The 22,436-nt window shown below is 54.2% G+C and overlaps 2 protein-coding genes across 2 annotated transcripts; one reads left to right on the plus strand and one right to left on the minus strand.

The window, feature by feature from the left end:
• Nucleotides 1–314: 314 nt before the first annotated feature.
• Nucleotides 315–21,161, plus strand: LOC122371331 (paired mesoderm homeobox protein 1-like). The gene is made up of 5 exons (XM_043347576.1): nucleotides 315–563; nucleotides 15,459–15,673; nucleotides 19,961–20,102; nucleotides 20,521–20,700; nucleotides 20,948–21,161. The coding sequence occupies exons 1-5, from the start codon at nucleotides 350–352 to the stop codon at nucleotides 21,076–21,078; spliced, it is 882 nt and encodes a 293-aa protein (XP_043203511.1). The 5' UTR covers nucleotides 315–349; the 3' UTR covers nucleotides 21,079–21,161.
• LOC122371330 (sperm-associated antigen 1-like) lies at nucleotides 4,319–7,079 on the minus strand. Its single transcript, XM_043347575.1, has 2 exons — nucleotides 5,206–7,079; nucleotides 4,319–4,848 (listed from the first exon to the last, which is right to left on the minus strand). The coding sequence occupies exons 1-2, from the start codon at nucleotides 6,945–6,947 to the stop codon at nucleotides 4,647–4,649; spliced, it is 1,944 nt and encodes a 647-aa protein (XP_043203510.1). The 5' UTR covers nucleotides 6,948–7,079; the 3' UTR covers nucleotides 4,319–4,646.
• Nucleotides 21,162–22,436: the final 1,275 nt, after the last annotated feature.

Raw genomic sequence — 22,436 nt, forward strand, 5'->3', positions numbered from 1 at the left:
GGGTGATCTGATAAGAGAGACTATTTCCATTTTCCTATAAATCTGCAAGCGAGTGATATGCCGTCTACGATTACATGATAACTGTGACTTAATTTACAGTTTTCGGGCCTGGCTTATTTCGAGCACCCACATCAGCATTTCATAGTGATCGGCTGAGCTATTGACAGGCCTGCTTTCCATCGTGGGCACATTCCGGTGCCGCGCCCTCCGCTCTCCGCCGGTGGGCGGCCATCCCGGCGCCGCGCGGCCGACCGCGCCGGCCGGGGGCGGAGCGTCGGTCGCGGGTTGTGCCGTCGGCGCCGACGGTCGTCGGCAGTCGGCGGCGGTGCGGTGCGCGCGTGGTGCCGAGATGAACCCGCCGGCGGTGAGCGCGCTGAACCTGACGGCCGGCGGCGGCGGTCCGCTGCCGTTCGACCCGAGCGCCTACCTGGAGCGGCTTCAGGCGCTGCCACCGGCCGGATCGGAGAACGCCAAACGGTTCTCAGTGAGCCATCTGCTACAGCTGGACAGCCTGGAGCCGGCGGACGGCGGGACGGGCGGCGACAGGGCCGCCGAGACGGACGGTAGGTCACCGACCGGTCACTGGTACTGGTCAACGGAACATCACTGGTCACCGGGCACTGGTCAACGGAACGGTCGGTAACCGTTCATTCGTTACCGACCGACCAGGCCACCGAGACAGACAGTAAATCACCGACCGGGCACTGGTCAGTGTCACAAACTGAACGGTCACCGCTTATATTGACGAATGATCGGTCACCGCCACAAAGCGAACCGTCATCGCGGGTCACCGCACAGACAGCCAGGTCAGACGCGGTAAGGATAGTTTCCAAAGGGTGCCCTTTAGCATCCGGGTGTAGTCAAGGGGCAAATTATCGTGCCCCTGAGCTGAATACATAAGGCAAACATCACTGTTGCAAAATAAGGGCTGGCTAATGCGATAAAACCATGGTAAGACGCCTTTTGGGCGACAAACGAGCGAGCGATACAGTGCAAACTGAGACGTACCCTGCACGTGCGAAAGTAGGCATCGATGTGAGATCTCCAACTGACTATTGCATGCAGACCATCCAGCCGATCCATGAAGGTCGGCTGGATCCCAGGATCCATGAACTTTGTTCATTCTGATGCAGAAGACCGCTTGTCGATCGGTCGAGCGGTTACCGAGGTATAAACTTCTCAGAAGTGCATGGAGCTGGGCTAGGCCGGTTCGACCGCTCATACCGAATGTGTCCCGTTATATTACAAATAAGCTCACTCGCTCGCTGCGTATTAGTTAACCCTCGCCGGACCTATTGGTTTTCCGTACATACGCGCCGGCCGAGGGGGGGGGGGGCCGGTACGACCCCCCCTCGCCGTTTCGCCCCTGGTGGAGCTAGCGCGTCGCGGAAAAAACGAGCGTGTGCGCCGTTACGAGACGCAGAGATTGGTACCCGATTTTAAGGTCCTAGGTCAACCGGTGACCTCTGAGGTCAGGTCAAGTGCCCCAGGGTACGGTTCAGTTTTTGGTGAATAACTTCGCAAAAAACGGCCGCAGAGCGCCGATTTTGGCAGCATTGTGTTCGCCTCGCTCAGGCGCGTCGAATGATATACCTTTTGTCCGGGTCAGGTCAACTTGGGGTTTTGACCTCAGGTCAAGGTCAGGTCAGCACCCCCAGGTCACGAAGTTAGTCAAAAGAGGTCATGTCGCATATCATTCGATTCGGCAGGCCTTCCTGAGTCCATTGGTGCCTTTCCCGACTCGCTAGCTCAATTTGATCAAGAGTTATTGACGAAAAACTAATTTGACCTTGATGACGTCATAAATGACGTCACGCAAGGTCAACATTGCAAAAGTGACGCATCTAACCTTGCAAGGAGTGCATCAAATCACGATTCTGTGTGCTTGAGATAGTTGGAGATCGTTCCCGGCGCCAGAATAGCAGTTTGAATTTTTCCCCATTGACTTATAATGGTGAGGTCACGAAAATGACCTGACCTCATATGACCTTAAGGAAAAATCCGAGATATACAAGTTGTGGGACTCATAATGGATACTAGATCCTGCAAGTTTCATTTCCCTGTGACATCTCCTCTGGCAGTGAGGGCGTTGCGAAGTTGCGACATCTGAAGACCGTGCAGAGGTTCACTTATGACGTCATAGGTCAGTGACCTGACCTGACCCAAAAATGCGGTTGGTGTCAAAAGATCCGGCTTGGATCAAAGGTCAGGTATGCCAAGTTTCAGCTCTCTATCGCCAGCGTGTTCGGAGCTATCGCGAAAAAACCCTATGGGGGGGCGGCACCCGCCCCCCCCTCGGCCGGCGAGGGTTAACCCGCGCCCCGTAGGGGGGGGGGGGCCGAAACGGCCCCCCCTGTCCTTTTCGGTCGACATCTCCTAAACGGCTGGAGATATCGCCACCAAACTTTCAGGACCCCTCCGGGCATCAATTTTACACATTGTGACCAAAAATTTTTTCCAGAGGCTATGATAGGTTGGTCACAAATGACGTCAGAGTGACGTCATGTTCTGTCATTTTCGACCGAAAAAAGACCTTCGTGAGAAGACCTGTCACGCCTACAGCTTTGAAGATACAGAAAAATGATCAAGACATAAAAGGTGTAGAATCGACAGGGTTACAAAACTGCTATCTAGGATTTTTGAAATTTTGGAGTTTTGACCCCCAAAAATCAAAAAAGCATTTTTTTGGATATATTAGCCAAAAAATCCAAAAAGTTTTTTGAGTTTCGAAAAAACGGAATATATGTGATAGTACCTACCGTCTTCTATCTACATACCAAATTTCAGATCGATACCTCGTTTTTTGGCCAAGTTATAGCGAAAAAAACTGTTCAAAAATGATGACGTCAAATTTTCAAACTCAATTTTTGGCAATTCTAGACCTCGTAGAGCTAAACAAAGACCACCATTAGACTCCACGTGACGAGCTGCATCGAATCGATACCCATTTTATGCAAAAATATCAACTTTGAAATTTGACCTAATTTGACCTGACCTTGACCTGACCTTCACCAAAACGTGACCTAGGCTGGCCCCAAAGGCTGCCTAACCCACATAATCGCATTTGTCATGTAAAATGGACCATAAAACATGTATCACACGACACTTTCACATTGTGACCCCCGGTGACCTGACCTCGCTGTGACCTGACCTGGTATCAGTGACCTCAGATAGCAAAGTATGTGTTTGACGAACAATGTACCATCGATGGTTTTCAATAAATTACCAATTTACTCGATTTCACAACACATTTCTTGAAATGCCTGTGAACGGTGAAAATCTGACCTTTGACCTGACCTGTGACGTCATCGGTTTGACCTAGGTCAATGAAATTTGGTCACAAGGTAGTTCCCGGGTGGGGCTATCGAACGCCGTTTAAATTTTGAAAATCGGCCGGTAACTTTCCGAGATCTTAGGGGGGGGGCCGAAACGCCCCCCCCCCCCCTACGGGTGGTAGGGTCCGCCTGTAGCCCTACGGGGCGCGGGTTAATTGGCACGGGTGCTGATGGCGTTGCCGCTATTGTCACTTGTCAGTGCTGCTCCTTAGCGACTGACTGATGCTGTTTTAGTCTGAATCACACCGCACAGCACTACGTTGATGCCTGTCTCGCCGACGGCGGCCTCAAACACCCCTTGGACCCAGTTTGATGGCTGTTTTTGCGGCCGGCTCGGGCGGCCGGTCGGGTTGACGCCGTGTTGGTTTAGTGAGCGCATTACGGCTAACTGGTCGAATCAGCGAGCCGTCGACACCGATACTGGCAGCCTTTGATCAGCGCGGCCCGCGGCCCGTGTTTGATGTGGGCCCGGCGGACAGGCAGCGGTGGCCGACGGGGGGCAACCACGGCACTCTCGGCCTATACTGGACGGTAATCACGGCCCGGTGGACAGTGCAGCGGTGTCGTGCGGGCGGCGATCGTGGCCCTCGGGCGGCACTGGCGGCATGCCCCGGTCGGACATCCCGTCCGACCGACGGCACTCGCGGCGGCCCTCGGGCGGTAAGCGCGGCCCCTCTGACGGCAATGCCGGCCGACCGAACACCCAGTCCGATACCTACACAGACGTTACGCACGGCCTCCCAGTCGGCAATTACGGCCCCTCTGACGGCACTCACAAGCCGTCAGATCGGTACTCACCAGTCACCAGTCACAGACTGTCATTTGGCATTATTACGATTTTGCCTGCACTTGCGGCCGCCCGACAGTAACAGCTGGTCGGTAGCAGTAAGAATCGGCAGCGTGAAATTTGAGCCCGGAGAGAAACATTTTCTCTGCACATTTGTTCTTGTTCCCTCCCAGTCTCGTTCGCTTAGACGAATATGTTCCCCATATCATCAGCAATTTATGTAAGGTGGATCATAGTATAGGTAAACAAGAACAAGCTACTATTACTGCAGCAAAGTCTGCAACGGCTTTACTGCCTTATGCACCCGCACTTTCTCACCTTATTTCACCGAACTAAATTGTAAAATAACAGTTCACTCAATGGACAGAACAGACGACCCATTGCACATCCCGTACAACGGGAGGCTCATCCCGCGCAGGCATAGTCGCTGCCTTAGCCGAGGAAGCTCTTGGTCACACCGACGTCAACGTAGACGTCCACCCCGCGCCGCCACAGTCGCTCGGCGATGGACTAGAGCCGCTGCCTCAGCTGAGGAAGCTCCTCTCCAGGGCGGTTACGTCCACCCCGCGCCGCCAGAGCCGCTCGGCGATCGACTGGAGCCGCTGCCGGTCCCTGGCATCCAACAGGAGCTTCACCACGTGAAAGCGGCGGGCGTCGGTGAGCCTCTGCAGCAGCTGGTGGCACCGCTGCGGACCGTCCTGCGCCAGCATCACCTCGTCCACACACCTGTGAAGCAAATACCTTGTGTCAGCAGCATCCAACATCCTGTGTCGGAGTCACCGTCTTCGCATCTGTGAGAGACTCTGTGTCAAAGAGATCTTGTAAGAAATCACAATGAGTTCCCCGATAACAGGAAGACTTCAACGTGTGACAGGGACCGACAGGGCAGAGGAGGAATAACTGGACTGGATGACAGAGAAGATAGAAATAAATTACAGCGTGTCAGGTGAGGGAAGAGTGAAAAAGTCGCCTATGGACAGAAGAAAGAATCGTCGTATGAAAGACGAGGCGAAGGTTTCACTGGATTTTGGAGAGGAGTGGAAAGCAGTCACCGTTTGATAGGAGACGTCAGAGAGGACTCACCGTATGACGGATGAGAGCAGAGCCGAGTCCAGCTCGGCGCCCAGCACCTCGGTCAGCTGATCGGGATCCACGGAGCGCAGCAGGGCCGCCATGGCCGCCGCACTGCGCTCGGAGCGGCGCGCACACCGCCACTCGCGCATAAACTCGAACGTGCTCCAGCGGCGCGGCTGGCTCGATCCGGCGGCCGGCGGACGAGCTGCTGGCTGGCCGGCGCCGGTGGCAGGCAAACGCGGAGGTTGCTGGTCCGTGACGCGGTGCCCCGGTACGCTGCTGTCCGCCACCAGAGTCTGCGGCAGCTGCTTAGGAGCATCGGCGGGGGTGTCCTGTTCTCGCGTTCGTGATGTTATCTTGGAGGTGGTCTCTTCATCGTCTTTTGAGAGAGCCTTTGGATTGGCTGCGTGGGAAGCTGGTAACGGTGACTCCTTTTGTTTTTCTCCGCATCCGACCTCTGGCTCCTTGCTAATGGAAACTTCAATTTTAGATCTCTCAGGCTGTTGCGTTCTGAACCTTGTGTTGATGACCACCTCCTCCGTGTTTTCACTTTGTGTAATCTCCTGAATAAGCGCCGGTCCTTTGTTACTTACGTCATCCTTGTGACTCGCAACAGCATCACTTTCTAAGCTCGTCCTAGCATCACTCTTGTTCTTATGACTATCAGCATGTCCGTCGCCATCACCAGCGGGCGCTGCCCCTTGGACCCCCTCCTCTTCCATCGAGTCGACCTCCTGGATGAGTACCTTGCTGCGCTTGGTCTCGCTGCCGATAATGGCCTTCTCCACCTCTCCGAGGTGCTGGCGCGCCTGCGGGTTGTTCGGCTCCAGCTCCAGCACGCGCTGGAAGTCGAGCCGTGCCTTGATCCAGTCTTTGTTCATCTGGCGGGCGATGCCGCGGCGTAGCAGGGCCTTCACGTTGTTGGGCTCCCTGCGCAGCACGGCCCCGCAGTCCATCAGCGCAGAGCCGTACTTGCCCAGCTTCAGGTTGGCCTGCGCCCGGTTGTTGAACGCCGCCGCCGTCGGACTGGCGTTGATGCTGCGCGTGTAGTAGACGGCTGCGCGGCTGAAGTCGCCACTGCGGAAGTACTCGTTGCCCTTCTGTTTCTCGCGGAGTGCCAGCGCGCTGCGCTCGGCGGCGCTGAGCCCCTCCACTGGCGGCTGGTCGTCGATGGCCGGATCGCTGGGCGGCTGCACGGCGGGCTGCGGCGGCGCGGCGGGCGCGTCGCTCTCGTCCAGCAACTTCAGCTGAGCCTCCACGTCATAACGGTCCCAGGCGGCGTAGTCGTAGGATGCGATGCGCGCCGGCTTCTGCTCCGGCTCCGGCTTCCTCTCGCCGACGGTGGCTGAGCGTAGCTGTACCGTACCGCGCACCGGGGGCAACTGCTGATCGGCAGGCTCCTTAGCGGATCCCGACGACTTCAGCTCGGCATCCGCAGCAGATACCTCCTGCTTCCATTCTGTCAGATCCGAAAGAAGTTCGTCTCTTTCTTTGCTGTCGAGGAAGCGGAGAGCTGTTGCTGGCTGCTCGGTTCTCAGCAGAGCACTGCTAGGTTTCAGTGTCCTGAGCCTCTCCTCGGTAAAGCGGACTAGATCGGGATATACCCCTTCCTGTCCGGAGCGCAGCACTCTTAGAATGTTCTCGATAGTTTTCACCTTGGTGCATTGCCCAATATATTTGTAGTCCAGCTGCTCAATATCCAAGTCGTATTTAGCTCGAAGTGATTCCGACTTTGTCGTGTTGACGACCATGATGACCTCAATACGTTTTCTTACAATACACCGACAACACACACAATCAATAAATTGACGAGCTAGCGCCGCTGCGCAGCCCCAGCCCTCTTTCCGGCACCCGGCTCACCCAAGGGTTCACCTCTATCGATCATCAGCAGGCGCATTTGATATTATGACTGAAGTCAGCAGCCACGTGGCCTTCAGTCTCGGGCTCCCTCGAGTTGACGGAGGCGTTTGACACTCGCGTCCGGCTCTGGCAGCGCCCTTCCACCAGCGCTCACACGTGCTCTTCCGGTGATGTGCCGCAGTGCGCGCGGACCGGCCGGGGGCTCGGGTGTTCGACTGCCGCCACCGCAGCCCCGACGCTCGTCCGACCATCGATCAAACAAGCCGTCATCGTCCGACCGCCGCGAGCGGCCGGCCCTCCGGCGACCGGGCTGTTTGGACGGCGCGTCAGTTAGATGGAGTCGACACGTCTCTCGACTGAAAGATAATTAAGATTATATTGGCAATGAATAATGTGACGGAAGTTTGAATAATGCAAATGTGCCACTGTCATCAACAATGAGAGACTCATCATCTTTCAAACATAGTCGATTTGTCAGAAGAAAAGTGGTGACGTTTAATCCCAAGCCCGTTAAACGCCCGTCTCTCAGCGAGACAGATCACACTAAATCAGGCATTACATAAATAAACAAGGTCTTTTATTGTTGGCATAATCAACCTATCATGTGGTTTTGCATTATTTGTAAGGCAGGAAAAATATTGGCGTCAGGCTTCCCAAACATGCTAATTAACCCGCGCCCTGGTGGGGTCTGTTTATAACGCGACCTGGTGGGGGGGGCTATTTTTTGCCCCCCCCCCTCGTATCTCCGAAACTACTGGACGGATCCGCAAAATTCAAACGGCGTTCGAAAGGCCTGTCAAATTTGTTGAGGGAAACCAAATTTTATTGACCTCGGGGTCACCGATGACGTCACAGGTCGGGTCAAAGATAAAATGTTTCACCGTTCACGGGGCTTCTAGGGAAAGCGCTATAACACCGAGTAAAACGCATTTTGTCGAAAATCAGCGATAAGACGTCAGTTGTCTAGTACATATGTTGCTATTAGAGGTCACTGGTCATACCAGGTCAGGTCACAGGTCAGGTCACCAAAGGTCACCACTCACCAAGGGTCACTACATGAACCCAACTTTACTAAGGTTGTGCGATGCATGTTTTATGGCCAGTTTTTCATTTCCAACCCAATGGTGTTGGTTATAAGACCATCAGGTACGGTTTAGGTCACTTTCTGGTGAAGGTCAGGTCAAGGTCAGGTCAAAAAAGGTCAAATTTCAAACTTGATATTTTTGCATAAAATGGGTATCGATTCGATGCAGCTCGTCACGGGGAGTCTTATGGTGGTCTTTGTTTTGCACTACGAGGTCTAGAATTGCTAAAAATTGAGTTTGAAAATTTGACGTCATCAATTTTGAACAGTTTTTTCGCTATAACTTCGCCAAAAAAAGAGGTATCAATCTAAAATTTGGTATGTGGATGGAAGGCGGTAAGGACTATCACATATATTCCGGTTTTTACGAAATTCAAAAAACTTTTTGGATTTTTTGACTTTTATATCCCAAAAATCTATTTTTTGGTTTTTGGGGGTCAAAATAAAAAAAATCAAAATTCCGAGATAGCAGTTTTGTAGCCCTGTCAATTCTACAGCTTTTATGTCCTAAACATTTTTCTGTATTTGCAAAGCTATAGGCCTGACAGCTCTTCCCGCGAAACCCTTTTTTGGGTCAAAAACGGCAGAACATGACGTCACTCTGACGTCATTTCCGGCCAACCTATCATAGCTTTTGGAAAAATTTTTGGTCACAATGTGTAAAATTGATGTCCGGGAGGGTACTGAAAGTTTGGTGACGATCGGCGCAGCGGTTCTGGAGATATATCGAAAAGTCTGGAGGGGGGGGGGGCAAAAAATAGCCCCCCCACCAGGTCGCGGGTTAAGCGTCTAGCGTTTTGTTTTAGTGTTTTGCATCATAGCGGTTTTGGTGAGAGCAGTTCCAAGGACAATATAAGAATTGGTTTATTTTCATTTTCAAGCTAGATAATTGTTATGTCTTTTCAAGGGAGTAGCCGATGTAGTATGCATAAAATTACATACTTTCCGTATGTTATCTTGGACCAAGCATCATGCAGCGCTCCGTTTGCCGGCCACCGCGCCGCCTGCTAGAGCCGAAGCGCCTGCCGGGTAGACTGTACCGCAGGGCTGGCGTGCCGTGCGGCACAGTCTGACATCAGGCGCTCCGCGCCGGCCGCAGATCCGCGCGGTGCAGTGGCCAGCGGACGGCCGGTGTTCTGCAGCCGTCGGGTCCCCGTTCAAGCTGTGTAACCTTTGGTGGTTGAACGGAGATGCATCATCAAAGCTTTGCGTAATAGCACTACTGTTGACTGATGATAAGCTGAGGTCCTGAGCTGTTGAAATGTCTCGTTTCCAAACAGATATAGGTATGTGGGTGACTTAAAGACGTCGTGGTTCGGTCATATTTCTCAGAGATTTACTTATTTCGATTTCCTTTCGTGCAAGGATGAATAACTATCTAAACCAAAAATAGCCACCTATCCCAGGGCAGTGGGGCGTCCGAGTGCTCGCTGATTCAATTATATCGGCCTCTGGCGCCGCCGCCGCCGCCGCCGCCGCCGGGCGCGGCTGCCGTCGGCGGCCGTCCCTCCGTGGCGCCGCTAGTTAGTCTCGGCCCGCTGGTGCCGTGTCGATGTCGGCGGCGGCGGCGCCCCGACCCTCCGCTTTGATCTGCCGCCGGCTGCTGCCACTATTGACAGTTCAAAGCAGGCCAGTCTCCGACAGCGCCCCCTCCCCCCCAAGCCAGTTCTGGCGGGATGGGGGTCATAGCTGACCCCGGACTGACCATGGCGTGAGTAGTAGACCGGCTGGCAGATGATAGACCGCCCGGGGCAGGGAGGTCGCCACGACTGGTGTCGGCTCAGTCGGGAATGTTGCACACGCGTCTGCAGTGTTGCACGCGCGCAAACATCCTGTCAAGTCGCTACTGCAGTGGAGGGGAGGGGAGGGGAGGGGAGACAGGTGCGCTGCCGCGGCTGAGATGGGTTCACACACGGACCGGACGCCTTATCTGGCCTCTCCAGTAACGCTGCCGAGTCGCCGAGCTGCCCAGTCTGCTGGTCAGGCATCAAATGATATTTCAGAAGTTTCAGGGTAGGTACTCTGAAATGTGTAAGCCCGCAGCCAGCGGTTCCGGCGAAAGTGTTTTTTATCGTTATCTTCTGAGCCTCTTCATGACTATTGTCTACATAAATATTGCGTATATTTAGTAAGTTTCTGAATAGAAATCGTGAGTTCAAATGGAAAAATGAACGCCTGCTCAACCGATTTGTATCTTTCAAGTTTCAACAACAACGCATGGTGGTAAGATATACGCAACAAGCATTTTTAAACCAATTTCGATGTTCAAGATCTAGTTTCAGATCAGTTTTGCAATTTGGCTTTTACGTTTTTTCCACTTTTACTATAGTGAAGGTGGAAAATATATTTGTCTATAGACAATTAGGAGCGGTGAACAGAACAGTAAACCTGTAAATAAATGCTCTGCTATGACATGCTAGAGGACCATGTTTTCCGCAGAGCCCTGTTTTGTGTTGAACCCCATCAGCAGCTAAGCATCCAGAACGGCGCCGTCCAAGCCCGGCTGTCTCCGGCCACTTAGCGTCCCTCTAACACAGTCATAAATAGCGCCGCGCTGCGCCTGGGAGGGAGGCGGTGCGCACGTGTTGGGGCTGACGAACCGTCTGCCACCACGGTCTGGTGATAATTACTGCCACCGCCGCCTCCCCGGCGGTCCGCCGGCCCGGCCCGGCCGACCGGGTCTGCCGCCGGGACAGACACCGCCAGGGCGGCCTGCGGTGTCTCTGCATCCGTCCCTCCCTCACCCTGAGTCGTGATCTGGCCAGCAGACGGTGGGCGCCGTGGGAGGTGGCCGAACACCAGAGCTGCCCCCGGTAATAGGGGAGGGAGTGTCTAACAGGACCGCTGCGCTCGCGCTCCGGTAACAGAAACCCCCGGGAAATTAGCGGTATTTAGCGCACCCATCCATCAAACAGCCAGTAAAAATGTCGTCAGCTGCGGATGCGGTGGCGTCGTCTGGGCGGCAGGGATGCCGAGCCGCCGCGACGAAAGGAGAGGAATAGGAGAAATACAGAGGCAGAATGAGGAGAAAGAAGATGATTGATTGAGAGAAGAAGAGAAAAGGAAAGAAGAAGAAATTGAAGAGGATGAAACATATCAATTATAGAGAAAAGGGAATTTTTGGTACGTTTACATACGCCCGAGATTTACCTACCTGCATTTGTGTAAAAATCATCCCGTGAGTGTGATTTCGTCCGTCGTTCTGAGACCATGTGGGGTCGATAAGCCTCCTGCCACAGCAGCTCATGGTGGCTGAGCTCCTGTCTCGGCTGTCAATCTGCCCGAGCCAGCCAGCGGCACTTCAAAACGGCCGGCCGGCGAGCGGGCGCTTTTTTCGGCGCGCGAGTCTGTCTGTGTGTGAGCGGCTATGGCAGCTGGCGGGACGGGATGGAAGGCGGAGGGTGATGGGAGGGTACGGAAAAGGACCGGGGACGGTGGGATGGAACGGGGTGGGCAGGCCGTGACCGTAAAGGCTGCACATAAAGATTTAGATGTGACTGTAATGTAGGTAAATAAGTGGGTAGTTATGCTGACGAGCACCTATTTGTGTTCGTCATTATGTTTATTTGCCAGCTAATCTGGAATGTCAGCAGTCGACCTAACGCGCTGAAATGCTCAACTCGTCGTAGATCGGCGTAATCGTATGAGCTAGTTCCCCCTCAAACCTCCTTGCATTTTCCCCTGACACACCATTCCGTCCGCCCACTGCTCTACTCTGAAAACATCCGTGGGATGAGGCTCCCGCCGTCGCGCCGCCCGCGCCGCCTCTCCCCCGCTAACTCGACTGCTGACATCCCAGATTAACTGGCAATTAAGCGGATTTACGAACACAAATGTTGTGCCGGCCTGGCAGGCGCTGGCTCGGCGCTGCTGCCGACTCTTTCTGCCGGAGCGGCGCTGGGGAGAAGCTGGGAGGCGCTGGGGAGGAGCTGGAGGTGTTAGTGTGATGGTCGTCCGACAGTCCTCCGTCCTTAGTGGTCTAGTTTCTGATACTTTCAGTTACGCAGTGATAAGTGAAATGCACGTAACCACTCAGCCCAAGCATCAGCCTTTCCCTGTTATTTCGTGAAAATCACGCTGTTTTCACTGTTCGGTCGGACCCATCCTGGCACTGCTCAGGCTTCAGAAACTGATACGCACGCTGTAGTGGAACGATGGCTCCTGGGTACGCCAGGGGTGGCGCTTCTCGCCTCCAATGGGACAGCCGGCCAACTGACACCGACGTTTTTGCCTATGCTACCATGTTTTGCCAATTACAGAAGTCGACACAGCGTGTTTTCATAATTTGTTAATTAGTGAGGCTGGTTCCCATGAAATTACAGCCACCGATAAAATGCTGGAGCAAAGCAGATATCAAATGCAAACGCACCACAAAAAGTGGGCGAAAAAGAGGTGGCATAACTGGAGCTTATGTATGATTGAGCCGAACATGTGCACTGTGTAGTTGGCTGGTATATTTTGACGTATGCTGAATGTGATACTCGGCTCTAGTCTTCTCATGGTTTGTGAGTGCTGATGGAAGTGTCACTTAGTATAACACACATACTAGGATGGCCGTAATTTGTATTTATCCTGGGAAAATTAATTAATTGACGATATTTGGGGACCTGAGAAGATGTGAGCCTAAACAAGGTTGGATCGGGATTCGGGACAGACCGGGGTGGATCGGGATAGGTCTGGGTCGGGTCGGGTCTGGGGCAGACCCTTGAAGCAGGCCGGTTCTGGGATGAATGGATCTATGGCGTCCCGGGTCTTTGGCAGACCAGAGGAGGGCGGCTTAGGTCTTTTATGTGTTAGCATGCCGGAGGAGGGGCGTCCCGGTTTTAGACAGACCCAGGGCTTACCCCATGGCCCGGGTCTCTGGCATACCGAAGGAGGGACAGCCAAGGTCTCTGGAAGACTGAAAGACGGGCGGCCCAGGTCTCTGGCAGACCGGGAGAGGGGCGGCCCGGGTCTCTGGCAGACCGAGGGGAGGGTCGACCGGGTCTGGTCGGACGGGGCGGCGCCACTCTCCGGCTCGGTGACTCTGGCGACACGGTGGCGGGGCGCGCTGACGGATGCGCGGCGCCGGCCGTCAGTCGCCGGTGACGGATCGACAGCACCTCCCGCAGCGGGACTGGGTGGGACAGATGGGACGGACGGAGACGGGACTGGGTGGGACAGATGGGACGGACGGAGACGGGACGGAGACGGGATGGAGGACGGGACGGGGACGGGACGGAGACGGGACGGGACGAAGACGAGACTGGGACAGGACGGGACTGGGACAGGACGGGACTGGGACAGGACGGGACTGGGACAGGACGGGACTGGGACAGGACGGGACTGGGACAGGACGGGACTGGGACAGGACGGGACTGGGACAGGACGGGACTGGGACAGGACGGGACTGGGACAGGACGGGACTGGGACAGGACGGGACTGGGACAGGACGGGACTGGGACAGGACGGGACTGGGACAGGACGGGACTGGGACAGGACGGGACTGGGACAGGACGGGACGGGACGGGACTGGGACAGGAGGGGACTGGGACAAGACGGGACTGGGACAGGACGGGACTGGGACAGGACGGGACTGGGACAGGACGGGACTGGGACAGGACGGGACTGGGACAGGACGGGACTGGGACAGGACGGGACTGGGACAGGACGGGACTGGGACAGGACGGGACTGGGACAGGAGGGTCGGGACTGGGGTGGCGTTTACCGAGCCATTTGCCGGCTCCGCCGGCGGCCGCAGCCCGTCCTGTAATGTGGTGTTTAGTGGTCGTATTGAGCTCTGATGGGCGGCCTGCTTTGCAACTTCACCCACCGTTCAACCGTCAGTCAACAGCCCGGCTGATAGGTGCTTAGCCGAGTTTGAACCAGATCAAACGACGTGAAAGCACACAAACGCGGGTAGCGAGCGCTGATCAGATCAGAACTGCCACTGAACCCTGGCTTACTGGTCGTGCAGAATGCCGCTCCTAAACTTCGTTCTTTCATCTCGGGCCTGATTGATCCGTCTTTCTCAGAATACTGCTAAATTCATGGCTATATCGGCGCTGCACGTCGGCTGCCAATTCGTAATGCCTCATGAGATCGTAATCGTTTTATAACAAATGAAGCGAGGTAAGTACCAACAGAGTAAAAACGTTGACGCTATTGCCTGCGCGACCCATCTGCCATGCTGGGAGGGTGCACCCTCAGAGAGTGCTCTCTCGCCGCTGGTGGCTGCAGACGCGGTCCCAACGGAGAGACGCTCGCTCCGTCACTGTCCAGCGACATCATCACTTTACGTCACGCTGTTGTGTGACGCTGACAAATTGAGCCGCCGCTGACGGGGCTACACTTGCTATTGCTGTTGGCGCTAAGGCTGCCCCATCGCGCCGGCGTACAGAAGTACAGCCTCGGGCTGTCGAGACGGCGTGATACACTGAAAACAGTGGGAGATTCGCTGCAACGAGAGATTCGCTGGTACCAATCTCCGAAACATGTAATCGGAGATTAAATAACAACAGACTTTTCAGACAGCGCCACGTCGGTTACACGCGAATTGTAATTTGTAGCTGTGTTCTGAAGACGTAACTCGCAGGCTCAGAGGGCAGTACAGCCAACATGTGACGGAACAGGAGCCTGCCGAGCCTGCCCCGTCCCTGCACGACTCCTCCCGTCTCCGCCCGTCCCCGCCCGTCCCCGCCCGTCCCCGCCCGTCCCCGCCCGACTCCGCCCGACTCCTCCCCCGCCCGCCGCGGCCGACGGTGGCGCCGGCTGGCACGTGCCACCGTCTTTGATGTGGCCGACAGACTTCAGAGTGACGTAACTGGATCAGTGATCGGCTCTGGTGCGCCTCCAAACGATTGGTGACTGTCAGCGCCGACAACTAATTGATCAGATTGTTATCCAATCAAAGCGGTGCTCGTCCCGATTTTAAAAAACTGTTAATGAAATTACAAAATTAAACATTAATAGTTTTGCTCTTAGTTTAGTTCAATCATCAACCTGAATTGTCACATGATTGATGAGCGTTTCTTTGGAATGACTTATCATAGCCTAACTCTAACTAGTTGAATAGCGATGTTAATTTATATAATGAGTAATATATTGGTTGTGTGTATCCGCTTTTACATACTTCAATCGATTGTATTAAATTCAAGGACGGAGTACCTATTTATTCATCATCCGGTGCTTAGCCCATGATGCTTAAATTCTGCGGCCTACCGTCACAGTGATGGCGTCTGTGTTGTCTAGTAATTATTCAGACCCATCCGTTTGTGGCGAGGCGTCACCTCCCTACGGTAAAGCTAACCGTCTGATGACCCCCTGCCTGTCCCCGCAGACGAGGAACTCTCGAAGGACGGCGACTCGACTCTGAAGGAGGCTGGTGGACCGGGAGAGGCCGCTCGGAAACGAAAGCCGCGCCGTAACCGCACCACGTTCACCTCCGCGCAGCTGTCGGCGCTGGAGCGGGTCTTCGAGCGCACACACTACCCGGACGCGTTTGTCCGCGAGGATCTGGCGCGCCGCGTCAGCCTCAGTGAGGCACGAGTTCAGGTGAGCAGTCAGCCTCAGCGAGGCACGAGTTCAGGTGAGCAGTCAGCCTCAGTGAGGCACGCGTTCAGGTGAGCAGTCATCCTCAGTGAGGCACGGGTTGAGGTGAGCAGTCAGCCTCAGTGAGGCACGCGTTCAGGTGAGCAGTCATCCTCAGTGAGGCACGGGTTCAGGTGAGCAGTCAGCCTCAGTGAGGCACGCGTTCAGGTGAGCAGTCAGCCTCAGTGAGGCACGGGTTCAGGTGAGCAGTCAGCCTCAGTGAGGCACGCGTTCAGGTGAGCAGTCATCCTCAGTGAGGCACGCGTTCAGGTGAGCAGTCAGCCTCAGTGAGGCACGCGTTCAGGTGAGCAGTCATCCTCAGTGAGGCACGGGTTCAGGTGAGCAGTCAGCCTCAGTGAGGCACGCGTTCAGGTGAGCAGTCAGCCTCAGTGAGGCACGGGTTCAGTTGAGCAGTCAGCCTCAGTGAGGAACGGGTTCAGTTGAGCAGTCAGCTTCAGTAAGGAACGAATTCAGGTGAGCTTCAGCTTCAGTGAGGACTTGGCGCCCGGAGTCCGCCTCAGTGAGGCACGGGCTCAGGTAGGTGGGCCGTGGTCCGCGTTAGGGCTTGGAAGTCGGGTGTTTCCATTGGTGCGTGAGAAGCGGGTCCAATTGATCACGACCCGTTTTCAGTTCATTGATATGACAAATTTATTGTTGTCTTGTTTGGCTTCTGATCATGTTTTTTTTTCTTCCTTTATCAACGTTAAAAAGGCAGACAAAACAATTATCCCGCGCCCCGTAGGGGGGGGGGCCGAAACGGCCCCCCCCCTGTCCTTTTCGGTCGATATCTCCTAAACCGCTTCAGATATCGCCACCAAACTTTCAGGACCCCTCCGGGCATCAATTTTAAACATTGTGACCAAAAATTTTTCCAGAGGCTATGATAGGTTGGCCACAAATGACGTCAGAATGACGTCATGTTCTGTCATTTTCGACCGAAAAAAGACCTTCGCGAGAAGACCTGTCAGGCCTACAGCTTTGAAGATACAGAAAAATGATCAAGACATAAAAGGTGTAGAATTGACAGGGCTACAAAACTGCTATCTCGGATTTTTGAAATTTTTGAGTTTTGAACCCCAAAAATCAAAAAAGCATTTTTTTGGATATATTAGCCAAAAAATCCAAAAAGTTTTTTGAGTTTCAAAAAAACCGGAATATATGTGATAGTACCTACCGTCTTCTATCTACATACCGAATTTCAGATCGATACCTCGTTTTTTGGCCAAGTTATAGCGAAAAAACTGTTCAAAATTGATGACGTCAAATTTTCAAACTCAATTTTTGGCAGTTCTAGACCTCGTAGAGCAAAACAAAGACCACCATTAGACTCCCCGTGACGAGCTGCATCGAATCAATACCCATTTTATGCAAAAATATCAACTTTGAAATTTGACCTTATTTGACCTGACCTTGACCTGACCTTCACCAAAACGTGACCTAGGCTGGCCCCAAAGGCTGCCTAACCCACATAATCGCATTTGTCATGTAAAATGGACCATAAAACATGTATCACACGACACTTTCATATTGTGACCCCGGTGACCTGACCTCGCTGTGACCTGACCTGGTATCAGTGACCTCAGATAGCAAAGTATGTGTTTGACGAACAATGTACCATCGATGGTTTTCAATAAATTACCAATTAACTCGATTTCACAACACATTTCTTGAAATGCCTGTGAACGGTGAAAATCTGACCTTTGACCTGACCTGTGACGTCATCGGTTTGACCTAGGTCAATGAAATTTGGTCACAAGGTAGTTCCCGGGTGGGGCTATCGAACGCCGTTTGAATTTTGAAAATCGGCCGGTAACTTTCCGAGATCTTAGGGGGGGGGGCCGAAACGGCCCCCCCCCCCTACGGGTGGTAGGGTCCGCCGGTAGCCCTACGGGGCGCGGGTTATAATTATCAATGAATAAATGTCAAAAATGCCGAAAATGATTAACGCTAATTTCCTTGAGGACCAGCTATAATTATGCGAGTATGGCAGCTCTTATTCGATGGCGTGAGACGGACGGAGCGCCAGACGATCGTGACGCGCCTGCTACCGTCACGCATCACAGCCGTGACGGCCGGTGTCACAGCCGTGACGGCCGGTGTCACTCGTCATCAGACTGATCTGAGGTAGTGGCGCCGCTCGAGGAGTCACACCTATTTCCGGTCCGGGGGGGGGGAGCAGCGAGCCGCACTCCCCTTAGCCCATCGACAGCGGCTATGTTGAGACTATTCCTATGAGACCGTCGTCAGGGGCTGAGCTGAGGCCACCCCTCTAAGGCTACTGACAGGGGCTGTTGGTCGCTCTTAGGCTCTCTCCTCCAGCCGTCAGGGGCTGATGGGCCCGGTCGGCGCCGGTAAGGCGGTGCCGAAGTGAGACCGATACTGGTCGGTCCACAGACGTGCCCAGCTGGAGCCGTTCACAGACCGCGCCAGATGCACTGCACGTCTGTCCGTCTGTCACTGATAGTCACACGCCCGTCACTGCACGTCTGTCCGTCTGTCACTGATAGTCACACGCCCGTCACTGCACGTCTGTCCGTCTGTCACTGATAGTCACACGCCCGTCACTGCACGTCTGTCCGTCTGTCACTGATAGTCACACGCCCGTCACTGCACGTCTGTCCGTCTGTCACTGATAGTCACACGCCCGTCACTGCACGTCTGTCCGTCTGTCACTGATAGTCACACGCCCGTCACTGCACGTCTGTCCGTATGTCACTGATAGTCACACGCCCGTCACTGCACGTCTGTCCGTATGTCACTGATAGTCACACGCCCGTCACTGCACGTCTGTCTGTCTGTCACTGATAGTCACACGCCCGTCACTGCACGTCTGTCTGTCTGTCACTGATAGTCACACGCCCGTCACTGCACGTCTGTCCGTCTGTCACTGATAGTCACACGCCCGTCACTGCACGTCTGTCTGTCTGTCACTGATAGTCACACGCCCGTCACCGCACGTCTGTCTGTCTGTCACTGATAGTCACACGCCCGTCACTGCACGTCTGTCCGTCTGTCACTGATAGTCACACGCCCGTCACTGCACGTCTGTCCGTCTGTCACTGGTAGTCACACACCCGTCACTGCACGTCTGTCCGTCTGTCACTGATAGTCACACGCCCGTCACTGCACGTCTGTCCGTCTGTCACTGATAGTCACACGCCCGTCACTGCACGTCTGTCCGTCTGTCACTGATAGTCACACGCCCGTCACTGCACGTCTGTCCGTCTGTCATTGATAGTCACACACCCGTCACTCGTGTCTGTCTGTCTGTCTGTCTGTCATCAACAGTCGCGCAGTTCGCTCCGGAGCTGGGCTTGGTTTGTGAACTGACTAGTCCAGGGTTTTAGAGGAGTTGTGGTAGAGTTCCGACTCTGACCGCGACATTGGGCTCCTATAGTCGGATTTGACTTCAGCTTCGACTCTGACTCCGGCTCCGACTCTGAATATGACCACGATGCATGAGGAAGTTGAAAGAGAAAATATTTTTTTTGCCCAATCAGATTAGGTATACCAGGTATTTTTTTCCATCATACATGGATGAGAGACAATCTAAAAATAAGATTCAAATATCAAGCACGAAATCGGCATTTACTCAGTATTTCTACACCATTATTTGGTATCCGATCAACATTTCTAGCAGGAGCCACTGGAGCCAGTAAAGTAATTTCAAAAAGGGCTACTGCTGTCGAAAAAAGGACAAACATTTCTGGTCCTTTTTGTCGTGTCCCTCCCACTACCCCAAGCTACAGTCCCTAGCGGCCCAATAAAAGCAACCCGGGGACCACCAGCGCGGATTCCGCCCTGCCTCCTCCCCGGAGGTCGGGACTAGGACCGAGGGCTGGCGGCGGGACGCATTCCTCCCGTGATTGGCAGGTAACCCGAGCCGGGCCCGACCGCCGCGCCGTCCCAGCCGTCCCAACTAATTATCTCAGACAGGATCAGAACGTTGAGCGCCGTGGCGGGGACAGGAAGATGCGCATTGGAAAAACGGCTGTTATTTAGAGCAGGGTAAACATAGATGGGTTACGTGGGTATGCAGAGTAAACGTGGGTATGACCTACAAATAGGTCAGAATTGATTTTTTTTTAAGAGCTTTTAGACGAATTTTACTTGTTTTTGCAGCTCGTCAGAGCAACCATGAACCACACCTACTTTGCTGACCATTGTGAAGGCCCCTGAACCTTAACTGATCCCTGCCACATCCCCAGATTTGGTTATCAGATCGTCACTGGTCTCTGCCCCCTCCCCCAGGTATGGTTCCAGAACCGGCGCGCCAAGTTCCGGCGTAACGAGCGTAGTTTGCTGGCGCAGAGAACTCCGGCGTTGGGTCTGACCTCGGCCGGGACGGAGCCGGTCACGGGGGCCGAGCAGCCGCTGGCGCCGCGACCCACAGGTCAGTCTCAGAGGGGGGCAGCGACCGGTCAGAGGTCACGGTCACCGGTCATAGGGAGAGGTCACAGTTTACAGAAAGGGGTCAAAGTTCACATGGAGAGGTCACAGCTCACATGGATAGATAACAGAGAGTTGCCAATAGGAGGAAAGGGCCAAAAGAAGAGCTGTAACAGGGGAGTTGACTTGAAGGGAGAGGTCACAGGGGAGGTCATTGATGTGGTCACTGGAAGGGAGAGTTCAAGGAGGTCACAAGGAGAGGTCAGAAGGAAAGATCAATGGGACAGGTCATGGGAGGAGATTGCTGGAAAGGGCACAGGAGAGGCCACAGGAGGATGGCACATCGAGAGGTGCCTGCCGTGGGCGAGTCTTTTTTCCGGCTCGTTCAGGCCAGCTGGTGACACCCGACGCCGGCATTTCAGGGTCGCTCTGTGCAGCATCCGTACCCGCCAGCCCCGTGGGTTCCGACTATCCCATCTACTCAACTTGGAAACCGGCGGGGCCCGCCCACTACACCATGATTGGTCCGTCGTTCATCGGCTCGACCAATAGCAGCGCGGCGTGCGCTATGGTTCCGGCGCCGGCCGGGTCGTCGGCTGCCGGTGAGTGCCAGAGATCAGGAGATCAGAGGGAGGGGGAGGGGAGGGGAGTCACTCGAGGCGCCGAGAATTAAACGGTGGTCGAAAAGACATCTTTGCCACTTTCAAAACCGCTTCCAGCTCAAGAAAACCGGAAGGATGTATCATGTAAATCCAACATGATTTCTCGCTTTGAGAAAAGAGGCCTCGTTTGCCGCTAAGCATGACCCCTCTCCTTCGGTTCCCATCTTACCACCTGCTCCCGTTTCAGCCTCGCTGGCCTACTCGGCCGGCCAGGCGGCGGCCGCCGCGGCCGCTGCCGCCGGCTTCGGGGGTCTGACGGCTCCTCGCGGCGGTCTCGGCACCTTCCGACTCCGCCCGCCCGACTACCCACTGCACTAGTGACATCTAGCGGCGACCCGCGAGGCGTCAAAGCCTCAGCGCGGGTGGCAGTGGCGGCGGCCTTATGTAAATGCAGTTGGTTTGTTAATTGCAGCTGCGAGGCTGAATGAACTGTCGAAACGGTGCACTGCCTGAGCCTTGGCGGAGCCAGTGAACACGCTGTAAATGACGACATTTTTTTTTGTAGTTCGGCTTTTCGTATAGGTCTAAGGTTTTCAGCGATTAGTTGAAGCTAAGGCTGCAGAATTGCGCTAGCTCGTATTTATGATGTATTGATGTGCTAGTCGGATTTTGCTCATGGGCTAGATGAGCGTGCGGTGCTATTTCGCAACCTTTGTGCTATCTGTTTATAGTCATGCATTGTCATGCCGGCTGGACGACGCACAGTAATCTGTTACGTCGATAATAAATTATTGAATGACATGACACTGTGCCCCGTTATATCTCACCGTTCCGTGCTTCTATCCTCAGGATACTGAAATCCTTCTCCACGCCGCAACCCCCCTCCGGGCTGGACAGGCAACTTTATCTCATGCGGGCTGCTCCCTTGGAGCGGCACCGCTGCTCCCGAGGGAGCGCACCCCGTAGCCGGGTGCAGTGAGTGCCTTGGGGCTGGGTGGCCTGTCCTCTGGACGGGCTCAGCCCCGGCGACTCACTAGGGTGCCTGCCCAGACCAATGTCTCCCCCTATATCCTATCATCCTCCCGGCTCTGAAATGGTCTCATTGGACCGAAAGGGCCTAACCCAACAAAACAAAAACAAACGTTATATCTGTGTGTAATATGTGTACCAAACGTTGACAGTTACTCTGCTGACTACCATAACATGCATACCTATGTAGATTCGCTTACTTACGCAGTCATGTTATGAATTAGGCACTAAAATGTAAAAGTAAATAGGGCAAGCGGGAGGGAGACACAGCCCCTATGGCCCCTAGATGAGAGAATATGTCCCAAGTCGCGTTCTAGTTATTGTCTTGGTAGCAATTTGAATTTCATGTGTTTTTGGTGGGTTTGAAGCGTACCGATTCTCCTAAACGGTTTTCATGTAGGTCATCTGCTGACTATTTAGAATAGGTATCTACTTGGCTTATTTGCAGCCCACAAAATGTGTGGGTAACAAAATGGTGGTGTTACACCACCCTGCCCCTACGAAAGCTGTTTCATTTATATGCAAAGACCGTGCGCGATGAGTTTCTGGTAGAGGGTAAATGGTACCTCATGCGTAAACATTCGGTTGTAGGTAGGTAGGGGAGAGTGGGGTAAGATGCCCAGGGTGGGAAAGACGCCCCACCCCCTCTAGCGGGGAAACAAAGAATCGAACCTGGAAATGAATGTTCTTAGCGTAAAGCGGAAGCC

Source organism: Amphibalanus amphitrite, unplaced genomic scaffold (genome assembly GCF_019059575.1).
Source record: "Amphibalanus amphitrite isolate SeventyFive unplaced genomic scaffold, NRLGWU_Aamphi_draft 001232F_arrow, whole genome shotgun sequence".
Lineage (NCBI taxonomy): Eukaryota > Metazoa > Arthropoda > Thecostraca > Balanomorpha > Balanidae > Amphibalanus > Amphibalanus amphitrite.

Bases quoted from the DNA above. Each gene is read 5' to 3' on its own strand.
- LOC122371330 (XM_043347575.1), bottom strand. From the start codon at position 6,947: ATGGTCGTCAACACGACAAAGTCGGAATCACTTCGAGCTAAATACGAC. The intron at 4,849-5,205 runs GTGAGTCCTCTC...TTTGCTTCACAG, and splicing joins CTGCTCTCATCCGTCATACG to GTGTGTGGACGAGGTGATGC.
- LOC122371331 (XM_043347576.1), top strand. From the start codon at position 350: ATGAACCCGCCGGCGGTGAGCGCGCTGAACCTGACGGCCGGCGGCGGC. The intron at 564-15,458 runs GTAGGTCACCGA...CTGTCCCCGCAG, and splicing joins CAGGGCCGCCGAGACGGACG to ACGAGGAACTCTCGAAGGAC. The intron at 20,701-20,947 runs GTGAGTGCCAGA...CTCCCGTTTCAG, and splicing joins GGCCGGGTCGTCGGCTGCCG to CCTCGCTGGCCTACTCGGCC.